Source organism: Lagenorhynchus albirostris, chromosome 12 (assembly GCF_949774975.1).
Source record: "Lagenorhynchus albirostris chromosome 12, mLagAlb1.1, whole genome shotgun sequence".
In the NCBI taxonomy this organism is placed as follows: Eukaryota; Metazoa; Chordata; class Mammalia; order Artiodactyla; family Delphinidae; genus Lagenorhynchus; species Lagenorhynchus albirostris.
This window is the reverse complement of record NC_083106.1, coordinates 7194187-7213380: the sequence shown is the minus strand read 5'-3', so window position 1 is coordinate 7213380 and position 19194 is coordinate 7194187. Positions and strand designations below refer to the sequence as shown.

Sequence of the window (19194 nt, the reverse complement as noted above, 5' to 3'; positions counted from 1 at the left end):
TGAAGATAGTTGAAGGATTTTGTAGAGAAGAGGAATTATACCCATGATATTTGATTGTTCTTATCTATGACTATATTTTTATTTCTTATGATTAAGTTACTTACAACTTGTGTTCATAAGTAACATATCTAATATTTAATTCTCCTTGGCTTGTAAACATGCTTTATAAAACAGTTTTCCTGTAAAAATTATTATTATATTTCAGTATCTTTAAATTTAAAAATGCAACTAGTGATACTAAAAAAAATCTGTTTGCAAATTGTTTTAATAATATGAATATCATAAACAGCCTTAATAGTTTGTTAAAAATTAGATAACGTTATAGCTCCCTAGCTTCTGTAAATTCATTTTCTCAGGACATGTTTCTTTTTTTCTTTTTGGCTGCATTGGGTCTTCGTTGCTGCGCGCGGGCTTCCTCTAGTTGCGGCGAGCGGGGGCTACTCTTCATTGCAGTACGCGGGCTTCTCATTGCGGTGGCTTCTCTTGTTGTGGAGCACGGGCTCTAGGTGCACAGGCTTCAGTAGTTGGAGCGTGCAGGCTCAGTAGTTCTGGCATGCAGGCAGCAGAGCACACTGTCTTCAGTAGTTACAGCACATGGGCTCAGTAGTTGTGGCTCACAGGCTCTAGAGCGCAGGCTCAGTAGTTGTGGCGCACGGGCTTAGTTGCTCTGCGGCATGTGAGATCTTCCTGGACCAGGGATTGAACCTGTGTCCCCTGCATTGGCAGGTGGATTCTTTTCTAATTCAATTTTTTTATACAGCAGGTTTATTAGTTATCTGTTTTATGCATACTAGTGTATAATGTCAATCCGAATCTCCCAGTTCATACCCCACCACCCACTGCTTTCCCCGCGAGTGTCCATGTGTTTGTTCTCTACATCTGTGTCTCTATTTCTGCCTTGCAAACCAGTTCATCTGTACCATTTTTCTAGATTCCACATATATGCGTTAATATACGATATTTGTTTTTTCTCTTTCTGGCTTACTTCACTCTGTATGACAGTCTCTAGGTCCATCCACGTCTCTGCAAATGACCCCGTTTCATTCCTTTTTATGGCTGAGTAATATTCCATTGTATATATGTACCACATCTTCTTTATCCATTCGTCTGTCGCTGGGCATTTAGGTTGCTTCCATGACCTGGCTATTGTATATAGTGCTGCCGTGAACATTGGGGTGCATGTGTCTTTTTGAATTATGGTTTTCTCTGGGTATATGCCCAGTAGTGGGATTGCTGGGTCATAGGGTAATTCTGTTTTTAGTTTTTTAAGGAACCTCCATGCTGTTCTCCACAGTGGCTGTATCAATGTACATTCCCACCAACAGTGCAAGAGGGTTCCCTTTTCTCCACACTGTCTCCAGCATCTGTTGTTTGTAGATTTTTTGATGATGCCCATTCTAACTGGTGTGAGGTGATACCTCACTGTAGTTTTGATTTGCATTTCTTTAATAATTAGTGATGTTGAGCAGCTTTTCATGTGCTTCTTGGCCATCTGTATGTCTTCTTTGGAGAAATGTCTATTTAGGTCTTCTGCCCATTTTTCAAATGGGTTTTTTGTCTCTTTAATATTGAGCTGCATGAGCTGTTTATAGATTTTGGAGATTAATCCTTTGTCCATTAACTCGTTTGCAAATATTTTCTCCCATTCTGAGGGTTGTCTTTTCGTCTTGTTTATGGTTTCCTTTGCTGTGCAAAAGCTTTTTAAGTTTCATTAGGTCCCATTTGTTTATTTTTGTTTTTATTTCCATTACTCTAGGAGGTGGGTCAAAAAAGATCTTGCTGTGATTTATGTCAAAGAGTGTTCTTCCTGTGTTTTCCTCTAAGAGTTTTATAGTGTCTGGTTTTACATTTAGGTATTTAATCCATTTTGAGTTTATTTTTGTCTGTGGTGTTAGGGCGTATTCTAATTTCATTCTTTTACATGTAGCTGTCCAGTTTTCCCAGCACCACTTATTGAAGAGACTGTCTTTTCTCCATTTTTCCATTGTATTTCCTTGCCTCCTTTGTTGTAGGTTAGTTGACCATAGGTGCATGGGTTTATCTCTGGGCTTTCTACCCTGTTCCATTGATCTGTATTTCTGTTTCTGTGCCAGTACCATACTGTGTTGATTACTGTAGCTTTGTAGTATAGTGTGAAGTCAGGGAGTATGATTCCTCCAGCTCCGTTTTTTTCTCTCAAGATTGCTTTGGCTATTCGGGGTCTTTTGTGTCTCCATACAAATTTTAAGACTTTTTGTTCTAGTTCTGTAAAAAAAAAATGCCATTGGTAATTTGATAGGGATTGCACTGAATCTGTAGATTGCTTTGGGTAGTACAGTCATTTTCACAATATTGATACTTCCAATCCAAGAACATGGTATATCTCTCTATTTGTTTGTGTCATCTTTGATTTCTTTCATCAGTGTCTTATAGTTTTCTGAGTACAGGTCTTTTACCTCCTTAGGTAGGTTTATTCCTAGGTATTTTATTCTTTTTGTTGCAGTGGTGAATGGGATTGTTTCCTCAATTTCTCTTTCTGATCTTTTGTTGTCAGTGTATAGGAATGCAAGAGATTTCTGGGCATTAATTTTGTATCCTGCAACTTTGCCAAATTCATTGATTAGCTATAGTAGTTTTCTGGTGGCACCTTTAGGATTCTCTATGTATAGTATCATGTCATCTGCAAACAGTGACAGTTTTACTTCTTCTTTTCCAATTTGTATTCCTTTTATTTCTTTCTCTTCTCTGATAGCCGTGGGTAGGACTTCCAAAACTATGTTGAATAATAGTGGCAAGAGTGGACATCCCTGTTCCTGATTTTAGAGGAAATGCTTTCAGTTTTTCACCATTGCGAGAATGATGTTTGCTGTGGGTTTGTCATATATGGCCTTTATTATGTTGAGGTAGGTTCCCTCTATGCCCACTTTCTGGAGAGTTTTTATCATAAATGGGTGTTGAATTTTGTCAAAAGCTTTTTATGCATCTGTTGAGATGATCATATGGTTTTTATTCTTCAATTTGTTAATATGATGTATCACATTGATGATTCACATATATTGAAGAATCCTTGCATACCTGGGATAAATCCCACTTGATCATGGCATATGATCCTTTTAATGTGTTGTTGGATTCTGTTTGCTAGTATTTTGTTGAGGATTTTTGCATCTATATTCATGAGTGATATTCATCTGTAATTTTCTTTTTTTGTAGTATCTTTGTCTGGTTTGGGTATCAGGGTGATGGTGGCCTCGTAGAATGAGTTTGGGCGTGTTCCTTCCTCTGCAGTTTTTTGGAAGAGTTTGAGAAGGATGGGTGTTAGCCCTTCTCTAAACGTTTGATAGAATTCACCTGTAAAGCCATCTGGTCCTGGGCTTTTGTTTGTTGGAAGATTTTTAATCACAGTTTCAATTTCATTATTTTTTCAGTTTCATTACTTTTGATTGGTCTGTTCATATTTTCTATTTCTTCCTGCTTCAGTCTTGGAAGGTTATACCTTTCTAAGAATTTGTCCATTTCTTCCAGGTTGTCCATTTTATTGGCATAGAGTTGCTTGTAGTAGTCTCTTAGGATGCTTTGTATTTCTGTGGTGTCCATTGTAACTTCTCCTTTTTCATTTCTAATTTTATTGATTTGAGTCCTCTCCCTCTTTTTTCTTGATGAGTCTGGCTAAAGGTTTATCAATTTTGATTATCTTCTCAAAGAACCAGCTTTTACTTATATTGATCTTTACTATTGTTTTCTTTGTTTCTATTTCATTTATTTCTGCTCTGATCTTTATCATTTCTTTCCTTCTACTAACTTTGGCTTTTGTTTGTTCTTTCTCTAGTTCCTTTAGGTGTAAGGTTGGATTGTTTATTTGAGATTTTTCGTGAAATTCTTATCTAGTGCGCCACCAAGGAAGTCCCAGGACATTTTTCTAATTACATACGCAGTCTCTGAATAACAAATGGATTGGTTTCTGAAGTTCACTTTGTAAGGCAGTTGTTTTGATCTCGAAAATAATTATCTAGAGAAACTGCTGTAAATGAATCTCAGGCCATCAAATAAAACTTAGGAAAATCTAAGCAACTGAACTAACAAGGCCAGCCAAAATTTTATTCGTGGCAGCAAGGACAACATAATGTAAGAGTCAAAAATGAGAGAAAGCGTTTTTGTTTTTTGTTTTTTTTTTTCCTTTTTTCCCTCTTTGTTTTTGGACCCAGAGAAGATCCTGGTTCTTTCTCATGCTTACTCATTTATTTCCTGGTTTTCTTATTTCCTTGATATTTAGAGCATCCCAGGATCTTGTTGTTCCTACTTATTTCTCCCACTTGGCTATAATATACATTCCTCTAATCTAAGCATGGTTGATCTCAGGTCTTAGGAATGAATGTGTCTGATAGCCATTTCATAATAGTATGTGCTGGTGTCCCTCTATGATAGAGATTTTCTTGCCTCCGATTTCTATTCCTTCTCCATCAGATACTACTTGTAGAGTACCTTTCCCAGCCTTCCTTAAAAATTAGTAAGAATCATCTCAGTCCAGTAGTTCCTAGGTGTCCTTCCCAACAGTTACTGTAGCTGTGGGTTTAGTTATGTTATTTACAGTTCAATTTTAGGTTAAAGATTAAAACAAGAAACCACGTAAACATATATAAAAGATTTATCCTTCATGCCAAAACTACCTCCATGCAATTGCATTCTTTTTTTTTTAGTACACTTGTAATCATGAATAATTTTAGATTTTTTAGGGAACTTGCAAAGATAGTACAGTGTTTTCATATGCCCTTCATCCAGCTTCCTCTAATATTGACATCTTACTCGACTCTGATATGTTTGTCAAAATTAATATACTAACATTGGTACAAAATACTGTTAACTAAACTATAGATGTTATTTGGGTTTCTGTTTTTCTACTCATGTCCCTTTTCTGTTCCAGGATCGACCTGTCTTCCTAGTCTCCTCTGATCTGTGATAGTTTCTGTTTCTCCTTATTTTTCATGACCTGGATGGCTTGTAGAATGTTCCTGAATTTGGATTTGTCTGATGTTTTCTCATGATCAGACTGGAATCCTGGCCTTGGTTATGAGAATCACAGCGTTAAAGCGCCCTCATGGCTTTATAGCATCACTGCTGATGTTAACCTTGATCACTTGGTTAACGTGGTGTCTGCCGGGTTCTTCCACAAGTGACTAGTTTTCCCTGTCCACGCTCTGTTCTTCAGAAGTGAGTCATATTCAAGGAGACGGGGATTAATAATCCACCTCCGGGAGTGGGGAGTATCTGCATGTATTACTTGGAATTCTTCTGTAAAGAAGATTTGCCTCTTCTTTCCCATTTTTTTATTCAGTCGTTTATTTATCTCGGTATGGACTCATAGATGTCTATTTTTTATTTTGGGTTATAGTCCAATGCTATTTTTTGTTGTTGCTCAGATTGTTCCTGCTTTAGCCATTGGAGCTCTTTCAGGTGAATTCTGTATCCTTGTGATATGCTCCCATCGTGTGTGTGTGTGTGTGTGTGTGTGTGGTTTTGCTTTTTGAGCAGTTTCGTACTTTTTGGCATCATCTTGTATTTTCCCTGTTCCAATCCTGAAATCAGCCGTTTCTCTAAGGAGTTCTGGTTCCTTTTATTGGAGAATCGTTTTGGGGAATGGAGATCTGGGCACGGAATGTGTTCATTACCCTTGGGGTGTCAGTTGCTTCTAGGCCTTCTCAGTGATAGAGTTAGAAAATACAGGTATGTCTTCTAACCCATGTATACATACAGACCTGTAGTTACTTCTATATCTGTCTTTCTACCTATCTGTTAAAAATAAACGTGAGTTCATACTGAGGTCTCTGGTGCTAATCCGGCACCACAGGTTTCATCCTAGCCTTGATTGTGACTTACTTCTCTTGCACTGAGAAACCTGGCTCCCATTCCCACAGTGTATTTATATATTTGTGCAACCCTAATTGACATGTAAAGTAGTTTCAGAATTGCTAACCAGTACCCCTGTGAGGACTAAATTTACCAACTAGAGTACGGTGTTGAATTGTTAAGTACAGTTCTTTTTGTCTTTAGCCTTAGAGTATGTAGACAGAACACAGGTTCCCACAGTTAGTTAGGCCAGCACCTTTTCCTTCACCCTCTTCAGTGAGCTTATAACATGAGTTTGTAATATAGTTAGATTCATTTATCTCAGTCTACATTCTGTCCTGGGGTCTCCGGGTGTCCTAGTTGATCATTTAAAATTTATATACTATAAAGGTCACTTTTTGTGTTGTTAGTTCTTTGGGTTTTGTGCATTTAAAATGTTAAATACCCATAAAATATCTGAGCCATAGATTGTGATATGGTTATTTTATGCTCCTCCATTTTTGCTTTACCTCATGAAATTTATATATCTTTAGAGGAAGGGAAAGATAAAATGAAAAATTATATTTTATGTAATATCCAAAAAACTTAACTGTCTGACTTTGACTACATATTACCATGCATATTACTCCAAATTCTAGGAAGATTTTTGCTTACTTTATTAAATACTTTTTTTGAATTAAGAATGATCATGTAATTATTATAAGTTTAACAGCCAATGAAATATTGTTTGTCTTTGGATCTAACAATAATTATGCTGTTTTTTCCCATAAGCACAAGAAACCTTGAAGAGGTTGTCTTATGTTCAGAATTGGTGAAGCATGTAGAAACTAGGAGATATATATATAGATAGATAGATAGATAGATAATAACAACTATCATTTATTGTCTTACCATGTGCTAGATACAACAACCAAATGAAGTGGCATTGTTTGTTTTTTCGATATTTTACAGATAAGGAGAGTAGATAACTTGCCCCAAATCACAGAAGCTATAGATTGTTCCAGGGATTCAAGCCCAGTATTTGGGGATACCAGACTTTACGCGAATGGTTTCCAAACCTGGCTGCAGGTTTGGAATGAGAATTACTCAGGGAATTACTCAGGGAGCTTTTAAAAATACACATACCTTTGCCTTTCTTGGATATAGGGCAGGTCAGAATCTCTCAAGGTAGGACGTAAGTACTGACATTTTTAACCTCCAGCGGCGTGCTTTATATGAATCCAGACCAGCACCAGTGCAGTTGAGAGTCAGCCCATTGGAAACACCTGAAGTAGGCTACAGTACTCCCCTACCCCCTCTTCAAGGTCATTGTTCATTAATACAGTTGTCATCGTTAATTTTCATTTGCTTCAGTCATCACCTGTCTGATTTCATTAGTAAAGTTACATAAACTTTTTTTAAAAAGCTGCCCTAACTCACTTTTATTATTTATTTTTTTACAGTATGTAGAGGGAATTATTTTTTATTGCAGTATAGCTGATGTATAATATTATTTGTTACACATGTACACTATAGTGATTCACAATTTTTAAAGGTTATACTCCATTTATAGTTATTATAAAATATTGACTATATTCCCTGTGTTGTACAATATATCCTTGTAGCTTATTTATTTTATACATAGTAGTTTATATCTCTTAATCCCCTTCCCCCATGTTGTCCTTGCCCCCTCCATTCTCCCCACCGGTAGCCACTACATAGTTTGTTCTCTATATCTGCGAGTCTGCTTTTTTGTTATATTCACTATTTGTTGTATTTTTTAGATTCTTATATAAGTGATATCATACAGTATTTGTCTTTCTCTGTCTGACTTATTTCACTTAGCATAGTACCTTCCAAGTCCATCCATGTTGCTGCAAGTGGCAAAATTTCACATTTTTGGTGGCTGGATAGTATTCCATTGTATATATATGTATACACCACATCTTTTTTATCCATTCACCTGTTGATGGACGCTTAGGTTGCTTCCATATCTTGGCAATTGTAAATAGTGCTGCTGTGAACATTGGGGTGCATGTATCTTTCAAATTAGTGTTTTTGTTTTTGTTTCACATATATTGTATATATATACAATATATATCACTGGGTCATATGGTGGTTCTATTTTTAGTTTTTTGAGAAACCTCCATACTGTTTTCCATGGTAGCTGTACCAGTTTACATTCCCACCAACATACATGAACTTTTTAATTGAATAAGTGGCAAGATAACAGGCACATGCTTCCTCATTTGCCTATAGGTTTTTTGTTTTCTTAAAGGAAGCATACTTACGCGAGGCAAAATAGGAAGTTGTACTGTATTTTTTTTGACTGCAGTGAGCCAGCTGAATCAAACTTGATGTAAAAAGATGAAAGGTAGAGCAGAACTCTTCAGCTTGCCGTGGGGAACTGGATCCCAAGACGACAGCAACAACAAGACTAGTAGCTGGTGTTGAATACTCATATATGGAGTGGGGTTGGTCAGGTAGCTTGGTCAAGGTCGCACATCCAGTAAGCGGCAGGGCCAGGATGTGAAACCAGAACTTGCTGTAAAGCCTGCTCTTCATCATTACGGTATACTGCCTCCCCAAGTTATATTTTGTCCCACACAGTGCTTTAAATATTTTTTGACTTAGTAGCTAGCATTTAAAAAAATAGAAGATTTCACATGAAAATCCTGATTTTTGTTTTCCTTGAGATACTGGGAGGTCTGTTCACAGTGGACCCCATCCCCACGTGGTAGCACCTGGTGTGCTCGCTCCAGCTTTGCACAGTGCCCGTGGTGTCTTACTCTCTTCCCGTCACCCGCCCTTGCGCACTCATTTACAGCCCCACCAGGCCCTGTAGGTGACATGACCCCCAGTATAGAAGTATAGAAACTAACTTTTGAAGGGTAACGTAAAGACTGTTTTGATCTCATCCTTCATTTTATAAAACAATTTGCTTTCTTTTGTTTTACTCATTTCTTGAAGTATATAAGGAAACAAAGTTGCTGTTTATCCTGTACCTCTGCTCAGAGTAATCATTTGGTTTATATCTTCTAAACCTTTTTGTGCTTATATATATCTTTGGTATATAATGCAGGTAATTTTTTTTCCAAAAAACCCCTATGTGATAATGCTATATTTATTCCATGACTGGTGGGTACCCCCCCGCCATATGTTCTCTGCTTTGGATCTGTCTATGTTGGTGTGTGTCACTCTACCTCAATTCCATTTGAGAACTACATGCTATTCCATTACATGAGTTAACATGAGTTAACATCACTTATTTAACTACTTCACTCTTTTTTTTTATTCTACCTTCTGCCTCTGGCAACCATCAATCTGTTTTCTGTATCTATGAGTTCATTTTTTGTTTATTTTTTATTTCATATATAAGTGAGATCATACAGTATTTATCTTTCTCTTTCTGACTTATTTCACTTAGCATGACGCCCTTCAGGTCCATCCATGTTGTCACAGATGGCAAGATTTCCTTCTTTTATGGCTGAATAATATTCGTGTGTGTGTGTTTACATACCACATTTTCTTTATCCATTCATTCCTCATTGGACACTTAGGTTGCTTCCGTGTCTTGGCTGTTGTAAATAGCGCTGCAGTGAACATGGGGGTGCACATAACTTTTCAAGTTAGTGTTTTCATTTCCTTCAGATAAATAACCAAGAGTGGGATTGCTAGATCATATGGTAATTCTATTTTTAAATTTTTTAAGGAACTGCCATACTGTTTTCCATAGTGGCAGTACCAGTTTACATTCCTACCAAGAGTGCACAAGGGTTCCTTTTTCTCTGTATCCTCTTTACACTTGTTATTTCTTGTTTTTTTGATCATAACCATTTTAACAGGTGTGAGGTGATATGTCATTGTGGTTTTGATTTGCATTTCCCCCATGATTATAGCCATTTCACTCTGAATGGACACTTATATGGTTATAAAAAATAAAACCACAAATATTCTTGTACATACCCCTTTATGAACATAGTCTGTTTTTCTTGTAAGAATGGTTAGTTAAAATGGAATTGTTAGGTTATAGGGTATGCACATTTAAATCTTTCCTACATAGTGCCAGATGGCTCCCCAAAAACGTTGTAGTACTAATGTATGCTTTCCCCCACAGTGTAGGAGAAACCCCATTTTCCCTCATTTTTGCAGAGCCATAATCAGGGAAATCTATAATTTCATTTTTATCTTTAACTTCCCTCATTTTTAGTGACATTGAGGTGGTTGTCATGTTTATTGCCCGCTGACATTTCTTTGAATTTTCTTTCATTTGTTTTGTTCATTTTCTGTTTTCTTAAATTATTGATCTGTTGGAACTATTTATGTTTTATGTATATGATTCATTTTTCTATTATGGCTGTAAATATTTTCTTCCAAACTGTCTTTTAACTTAATGATGCTTTTCACTGGAAAGGATTTAAAAACTTTTTATGTAGTCATACTGTTTTATGGTCACCTTATTTTATGTGTACTCCAAGATTATAAAAAATTTCTCCTATATATTTTGCTTATTCTTTTTACATAGTTAAAGCAATTTTGTTACGGAAAATATTAAACATATGCCAGACAAACAGTAATACTATGAACCTCCTCAGATCTGTACTCCAGCATCATGGTTATTAATTCATGGCCGGTACCTACTACCATTTGGCACCTTCCTCTATCACTTTGAAGAAAAGCTCAGATATCATCATATTTTATCCTTAAATATTTCAATGTGTTTCTCTGAAAGACGAGGGCATGTTTTATAAATGTACCACAATACCATTATCACACCTCAAGAAATAGCAGAAACTTCTTGATATCATCAGCTTTTAAGCTCATGTTCATATTTCTATTGTACATAACTGTGATGGTTTTTTTAAAAAATATTTTACAGCTTGAATCAGTTTGCGAGTAATGTCTACACATGGTAATTGTTCATTATATTTTTTAAGTCTTTTTAAATATGTAGGTGCCCCTCCCTTGTTTGCCATATATTGATATTTATTGAAGAAGTTGGGTCCTTTATTCTGCAGAGTCTCCCCCAGCCTGAATTTTGATGATTGTACCTCCAAGTGATCTTTTACAATGTTTCTTTTTTCTCTGTGTTCTCTGTGAATTAACTGTGTGATCTAGTGGCCTAATCAGAGTCAGGATCTTGATTGACTTGTTAATTGGTTAACACTACTTCATTAGGACACATGTAATGTCTGACTGTCTATTTGAGACAGTAGTGGTTGATGATCATTGCCTAGATCTCTTAATTCATTAAAGATTGAAAAGTGATGATATTCTAATTCTCTCATTTCTTCTTCTTTACTAGTAGCTTTATTAATTAGATATTGCTTTAAAGAGAAGCTGTCCTCATCCATTAGTTGGTAACCCAGTGAAATAACTGAACAGAAATGGCAGGATAAATATGCTTGATTCTTTCCCTTTTATTTATCATTTTTCAAAGTAATGAGTTGATTTATTGGTGACCAACTAATGTTTTTTTTATTAATATTTGAACTCATGAATTGAAACATATTTTATATGTTTCAATTCACTGACTTCATTATTGTAATCCATTGAAGTAATTATGGTAACTGATATTCACATTGTCCCATCTTTGGCCAATGGGAACATATTCAAGTTGGCCTAAGTCCTTATTTCATGACCCTAGTGAATAGTCTTTGATATCTGATATAACAAGCTGTTTTAGGCTTGTATTGTACATTTACTCCAGGTTGGGAATCTGGTGTATCTTCAAGGAACCCTCATTCCTTTTATTGGGAAATAGTATTTCAGGACTACAATCTGGGCACCAGCGTTGCTCATTCTAACTGAAATGGTCCTTGTTTTAGTTCTCTTCAGTAGTCAGAAGAACACACACACAATATATATAATAAGTGAATACTATAGTAACAATTCAAATTCAGGATTTCAGATTTTTACTTAATCTCTTCTGACTTTTCTTTTACACTGAAAATTACCAGGAATGATGGCATTCGAGTGTCATACACATTCCAAAGTACACTCACAGTAATCTCAGAATAACACCATCAACAATGTGGTTACTGGAAAACAGTTTAAGATTTTTTTCCCCATCCTTACGGTGGTACAACCCTTTAGGGATATAACATCAAATTACAGTGTTTTTGTTTTTGTTTTTGTTTTTGTTTTTTTACGGTACACGGGCCTCTCACTGCTGTGGCCTCTCCCGTTGCAGAGCACAGGCTCCGGACGCGCAGGCTCAGCGGCCATGGCTCACGGGCCCAGCTGCTCCGCGGCGCGTGGGATCTTCCCGGACCGGGGCACGAACCCGTGTCCCCTGCATCGGCAGGCGGACTCTCAACCACTGCGCCACCAGGGAAGCCCGAATTACAGTGTTCTAAAGACACTCGAATGATTCTTCTCATGGTTATGCCACTAATTAGACATACAGTTAGATCCTCTTCTTTTTTGTTGTTGTATATTTGAAATAACAGCTTTATGAGACAATTCACATACCATGAAATTCATGATTTTTAAAGTGTTCGGTTCAGAAGTTTTTACACTATATTCAGAGTTGTGCAACCATTGCTGGTGTCTAATTCTAGAACATTTTCATAACCCCCCAAATAAGCCCTGTACCCTTTAGCTGTCACCTCCACAATCCCTCTATCACCTTCAGCCCTAAGCAACTGCTTATCTACTTTCTGTTTCTTTGTATTTGCCTATTCTGGACATTTCATATAAATGGAATCATGTGGTCTTTTGTGACTGGCTTCTTTCATTTAGCATAATGTATTCAAGGTTCATCTTTATTATGATATGTATTAGTGCTTCATTCCTTTTTATGGCTGAATAATATTACATTGTATGGAAATACCATGCATTTTGTTTATCCACTCATAGATTTTTTAAATTTAATTTTTTATTTTTAGATGTTACTTTTTAATTTTTGCAAAAATTATGTAAATACTTGGTTTTAAGAGAAAAATCTGTGGAATAATATATATATTTTTTATTTTATTTTTAAATTTTTTAATTAATTATTTTTTTTGTGGTACACGGGCCTCTCACTGCTGTGGCCTCTCCTGTTGCGGAGCACAGGCCCCGGACGCGCAGGCTCAGCGGCCATGGCTCACGGGCCCAGCCACTCCGCGGCATGTGGGATCTTCCCGGACCAGGGCACGAACCCGTGTCCCCTGCACCAGCAGGCAGACTCTCAACCACTGTGCCACCAGGGAAGCACGGAATAATATATTTTTAAAGAAGCCTGGTTTCTCTGGTACGGATAGTTAAGCTTTAAAAAAATTGTTTTATTCTAACATGTTTTTAATATAAAGCTTGTGTATGCAATCTTCTTTCCTTATTTATTTTTAATATATGACAGGCTTATTTTTACCCCTTAAGGTTATCATTGTTTCATTGTCTTTATGTAATGCACTTAGTGTCTCTCCCACCCCCCCATTTTTTGGTTGTTATTTGTTGGTTCCCAGCTGTGAGGTATATTATAATTATCCTTTTCTTTTTTTAACCCAGGTTCTCATTTGAAGTAATTTTCTTTTATTTCCAGTGAAGTGCTACGACATTTCATATGCCCTCCACTTCCTCCCCAGATTTTGATAATTGTGGTGTATCTACCTCGTTAGGTCATGTAACCATTATTGACAGTACTTTCTCCCTCACAGTTATCACTTAACCTAGTCTTAGTTCTGCAGTAGTGTGTGGGTGGGTGGATGGTGGATGGGTGGGTGGATGGTGGAGGGTGGGTGGATGGATAGGTAGAGATTTAGATTTAGATACATAGTTTTGGTCTTTTGTTTTAAGGCTCCTTTTTAGATCTCATATCAGAGTCCCTTGAGTCATTGTGGTGGGGTGACACTAGTTCCCTAGCAGATTCCTCAGTAAGGGCTCATGAAAACTATGTTTCATGAGTTCTTGGATTTTCCTAACAGTTGCAACATGTATACCTGAAAGTCTGTTTGGCTGGCCATAATATATTTGGCTTATATTTTTTTCCCCGAATAAATTTAGTATATGTTATTCATTGTCTTTTGCCATGAAGCATTGAGATTGCAAAGTCTGATGACAATATGATTTTTTTGTTTCCACTTAAAAGAACCTTGGTTTATTTATTTAATTAATTTACTTAATTAGTTATACCTGGATACCTAAAAGATTGTCTTTCTTTAAATTCCACTAGTTTTACTTGGTGCTGGTTTTTCCACATTGATATTTTTGAATACATGATGTCCTTTCAACGTATAGTTTCAGGGTTTTGTTTCGTTTTTATTTTTTTTGATTCAAGTGAATGTCTTTATGTTTTAATTTCTTCGGTTTCGCTGGTTTGGTTTTCTTCTCCGGGAACCACTGCTGTATGTATTCTGGATCTACTTTGCCTATCTTCTCTTCACTTCATTTCAAATCTTTTCCTTTTTTTAAGTAAAATTTTCTCCCTCGTATTTCTGTGAAGGCATTATCTCTTTTTATTTGCTCTTGTGTTCCATCTAGCTTTTTATTTTTGAAATGATGTACAATTTTTGAAGAATTATTTTCTGAGTTCTTTCACTTGGTTTGTGAGTGTTTCTAATTCAAATTTGTGTCGTTCTTTTATATTTTCTGAGATTTTTAAAATGTCTTTTAGCATACTTTGAGAATCAGGTCCCTGTATCACCTGCTTAGTGGGCATGTCTCTCTGGCAAGCGTTCGTTGTCTGTAGGGTTATTCAGCTCCTTATTCTCTCTCAATTCTCTCGCTTATTCTCTCTCACGGTTATTTCCTTAAAATAGCCATGTATTGGATTCTAACACAATCCTTCTTTCTTGTTCATTTTTAAACATGATATTTGTTTTTATGAACTTTAAGAAAAGAGAGAGTTAGGAAAGCATTTAGGTTTATGCTTTAAGCTCTCTCTTCTGAATTGATAAGTAATACATCTCTTATTTTTTGAGGTCTCCTGGCAGTGTTCCTCTCCCCCTTTTTCTGGCCCTTCCCTTTCCTTTCCCTCTGTTGTCCTCTACTGGCCAGTTGGATTTCACCCCAGCAGTTTCTTCTGGGTGTAGAGCTTTGTCCTAGAAGGAAAGTTTGGCTGAGACTTCCAAGAGTTCTGGGGGTGCAAACCACTTCAGCCCCTTCAGACCTTATTGCCCACCCATTGACTTCACTCGGGGGCTGGCGCCACAATCATCCCCAATGTCAGGAAGCCCTCAAATAGAAGCAGTGAGCTGTCTATTGAGTACTCATTGGTAATTTTGGAATTTGTCCCTTTAGCCCCATCAGACACTCCATTAATCCCCTCTGCTTCCCCTGCACAAATGCTCATAGGGATCTGGGATACTGGTTGGGTGTGGGGTGTGGGTATGAGGTATCACATGGGTCCAGGGACTGTTTCCCTCCCCCTTTCTATTTTGGGGTTCATGAAGTTACCTTTCACCTAGTTTTATTGTAAATGTGTCTCATGGAGTTTTGATTTTGTTGTCTTAGTTGTTCTGTCCTTTTGGGGGAACTAAGGGAAATTGAAATCCTACTGTCATCACTGTCTTTTCAGAAATCTTCTTATCATGTTGACCTGTCAAATTGCCACTACTTGATCATTTTTGATTGACTAAAATGGTAATTTTATATGGTTTAACCTAAGGTATAGCTCTGTGTTTAGGTTCTAAAACATTTGGAATCTCTTTTTCAAAATGTATAGGTTCAACATATAGTTTTGTATTTACATTAATACTTAGAGTCGACCCTCCATATCCACTGGCTCCTCATTTGTGGATTCAGTCAACCACAGATCAGATTGAAATCCGTGGATGCGACCCCACAGATAATGAGGGCCGGCTATACTGTGCCATTTTATATAAGGGGTTTTGGTATCAAGCAGGGGGTCCTGAAACTAATCCCCCATGGACGTTGAGGGATGACTGTAGTTTAGTTGCTCATAACAGGCAAAAATTTCTAAAATAGCCATATAATTAAAAAAATGATTAATTTTAATAATGTGAAGTTGGGATTCCCTGGTGGCACAGTGGTTAAGAATCTGCCTGCCAATGCAGGAGACGCGGGTTCGAGTCCTGGTCCGGGAAGATCCCACATGCTGCGGAGTAACTAAGCCCATGCGCCACAACAACTGAGCCTGCGCTTTAGAGCCCGCAAGCTACAACTGCTGAGCCCACGTGCCATAACTACTGAAGCCCACATGCTTAGAGCCCATGCTTCGCAACAAGAGAAGCCACCGCAATGAGAAGCCTGCACACTGCAACGAAGAGTAGCCCCCCACTCGCCGCAACTAGAGAAAGCCCACGCGCAGCAACGAAGACCCAAGGCAGCCAAAAAAAATAAATTAATTAATTAAAAAAAAATAATGTGAGGCATAAGTGTGTAGGGTAAGGGAAGGATGTAGCTATTCTTTATTTAATTCCCTAAAATACTCATTGGATTATCTGTTATTTTTCAACTTCTTTAACTGCCTTTTTTATATTCTGAATTATCATAGGTAATTGGATATGTTTCTCTGTTCTGTTGCTCTGTTTATTACTGTGTCAGAACTTTTCTGTTTTAAATACAGTAGGTTTATTAGTAAGATTTGGCATTGTGTAGGGCAGTTCTTCCCATACATTCTTTCTTTTCAAAAGTTTCTGGGCTGTTTTTATTTTTGTACATTACTTTCTTACACCTGAACTTTATTTAATGAATTTATTAACCCACACAAAATGCCATTGCGATTATGATTATAATTACATTGAGTTTTTATTAATGTCCCTACATTATTGAGTCTCTTCAGTTTGATTGGATTGTTCAGGGATTTTATACTACATTTAATACTATATTTCTCACTGGAATGAAAGAATAACAAATAGGCCATTCTTGCACCTTATTACCCCTTTCCTCTCTCCCTGTGTTCTATTTAAATAATTGGGCATTTAAGATCCAGGTTTTTCCTCACAGTATGCTTTTTTATTTTTTTCAGTTTCCAGTATTCCTTACTAAAACTTGAATTATAGTCCTTAACCAAGTTATCATCATGGAGTTATATCTGCCTGTATACGTTCTTCGAGATTCATGGCTTCTCATTTCCTTGGGCATTTTTCTTTTTCTATCTTGAGATCTTTATTCTGATCCAATTTTCATTTGACCAGACTCTCCTGTTCTTCCTCAGGTAGTTTTTTAGAGAAGGTAAATGAATTGTACTTTGGGTTCTTCCCTATTCAAAGAGTTTTTTTCCCCTTCTTCTGTACATATTAATGATATCTTGACTGTGCAGAAAGCTCTCCTCCACCTCTTCCTTTTGTTCTTTCTGGAACTCCTATTATTCTTACGTTACAGCTCCTAGATCTGCCCTCCATTTCTCTTACTTTTCACTCAAAATTTCTATTCCTTTTTCTTTCGCTCTGGGTTATAGTGATCATTTCTGCAGTTAATTTCTAAATTATTGATTCAGACTTTGACAGCATTCATTCTATTTTCACTCCCTTTATGGAATTTATTTCAGAAATCTTGGTCTTTTTTTTTTTTTCCCAGAGGACTTTAATGAGATCTTGCATTAGAGTATTTTTGTTGTTCTCTCCTGTGTCCTACATTCAGTCACTGTCAGCGTTTCTGATTCTTCACGTTGGTGTCCCTGGTTAAAACTGCTGTCCCCTCTTCCACGCTCAGGAGTTTTTTAATGTCTGTTCCTCTTTGTCTGGATGGGGCTTGACGCCCCAGGCAACACCAGCAGGAATGTGTCTCCTCAGCAGCTGTGTAGGCCTGCCAGGCTGCTGCTTCTCCAGGCGGTGTTGTCTTGCAGTTGTTGAGAAGGAGGGATTGTCCCTTCCCAGTTAGCCTGAAGCAGATGGGTCAACAGGCTGGAACTACAGAGAATGCCGAAAGAATTCTTTAGAATTTTATCCTAGAAAGCTTGCTGAATTTTGTAGAGCTCTAAATAAATATTTTATCTGATGTCATTCTCCACACCAGAAGAAACAAGCATTTATACTGCCTAAAGCTTTTAAACAGACATGTCTTAACCCTGACCACATTTATCACAAGTAATCATTTTTAAAATTATGCAGCTATTTTAGAAATTCTTGCCTGTTATGGGAAACTAAAGTATGTATTAATTTAAATGCCAAAATATGTGTTGCACATAAAAGAATGTGAGTCGGGGAGACCAGTTAAGAGTTCACTAAATGTCAGGGAGCACAGATATGACTGACATTTGGAGGCACAATAACTAAATTGGTGATATTTTAAATTGAAGAAAAGTTGAGATTTTGGATGGCTTCAGTTTTCTCAGTAGAAGGAGAAGGCAAGACCTTTGAATGATTGGTCAGGATGATGTTGCCAGAGGTTTAAGAAAACTGAGAAATCTCCAAATCTTCTGTTTTATGGGGAAAAGCGTAGGAGTTTGATGGGGACGACTGTATGAATGGGTCAGCAACAGTAGGATTCCTAGAAAACATCAAATAACATATATTTGAGTGGGACCAGCCAGGCTAATTTTACGAATTTTTCTCTTTCGGCCTCCTTTGGTATATAGGTCAGGAGAACAAGTGGACAAAAGACTTGGTTAAACCCACTAGTTTTTATGTTTACACAAATGGCTACCTGGTTTTGTAATCTTTTCTCAAATTTAATAATTCTCTGGTTTTGTCAGTCTAGAGATAGTTGTGGATAATACTGTGTATAGCCTTAAAACTAAATGCTCCGATTATTTTAGGTATGATAAACAAAATGTATGATGAAAAAGGTGAACTTGGTTCTTTTCCTACTATACTTTTTTGATAAAGATATTACAATTTCATTTTAGTTCTTGTTACGGTTTTCTAATACTTTTAGAGCTTTTTAGGTCTTCGTTGAAAATGGTGAATTATTCTAAAGATTATTTTTCCTGTAAAATTACGATTTTTATAGGTTTGTCAGCAAACTATAGAGAATCCTAGTTTATAACTACAACTGTAGCAAGTTCTCCTGGATGCTCTTTTCACCTCTGTTGAATTTGTATTACAGTTTTCTGAATTTCCGGATCCCATGTGGGGTTCTGATTACGTGCAGCTGTCCAGGACGCCGCCTTCCTCAGAGCAGAAATGCAGCGCTGTCTCGTGGGATGAGCTGAAGTCCATGGATTTACCCTCATTCGAACCTGCCTTCCTGGTCCTCTGTCGAGTCCTTCTGAATGTCATACACGAATGTCTCAAGTTAAGGTTGGAACAGAGACCTGCTGGAGAACCATCTCTCTTGAGTATTAAGCAGGTTTGTTTCAAAGACTGTTTAAAAATATTGAGCATTTATGACATTTTTCTACAGGCTCAGCATTTTTATTTTTAGGATTTTCCCCCTAATTGTTCTTTTCTCCATGCATTCTTCAAAGATGAGATGATGATTCCACCTCTCTATCTTCCACTTCCTCATTCGAAAAGGTTATGAAAGTGTGGTGCTGATGTGACCCTCCATATCCTATTGCCATCAGTC

General features: G+C 37.0%; 1 protein-coding gene across 5 annotated transcripts in view; it reads left to right on the top strand.

The window, feature by feature from the left end:
• MAP3K4 (mitogen-activated protein kinase kinase kinase 4) overlaps nt 1-19194 on the top strand; it is a 111810-nt gene that overhangs the window by 49114 nt on the left and 43502 nt on the right. For all 5 annotated transcript variants that reach the window (XM_060167841.1, XM_060167839.1, XM_060167840.1 and 2 more), the window contains exon 4: nt 18733-18975. In XM_060167841.1, coding sequence (XP_060023824.1) covers nt 18733-18975 — 243 coding nt within the window. The remainder of the gene's footprint in view (nt 1-18732; nt 18976-19194) is intronic.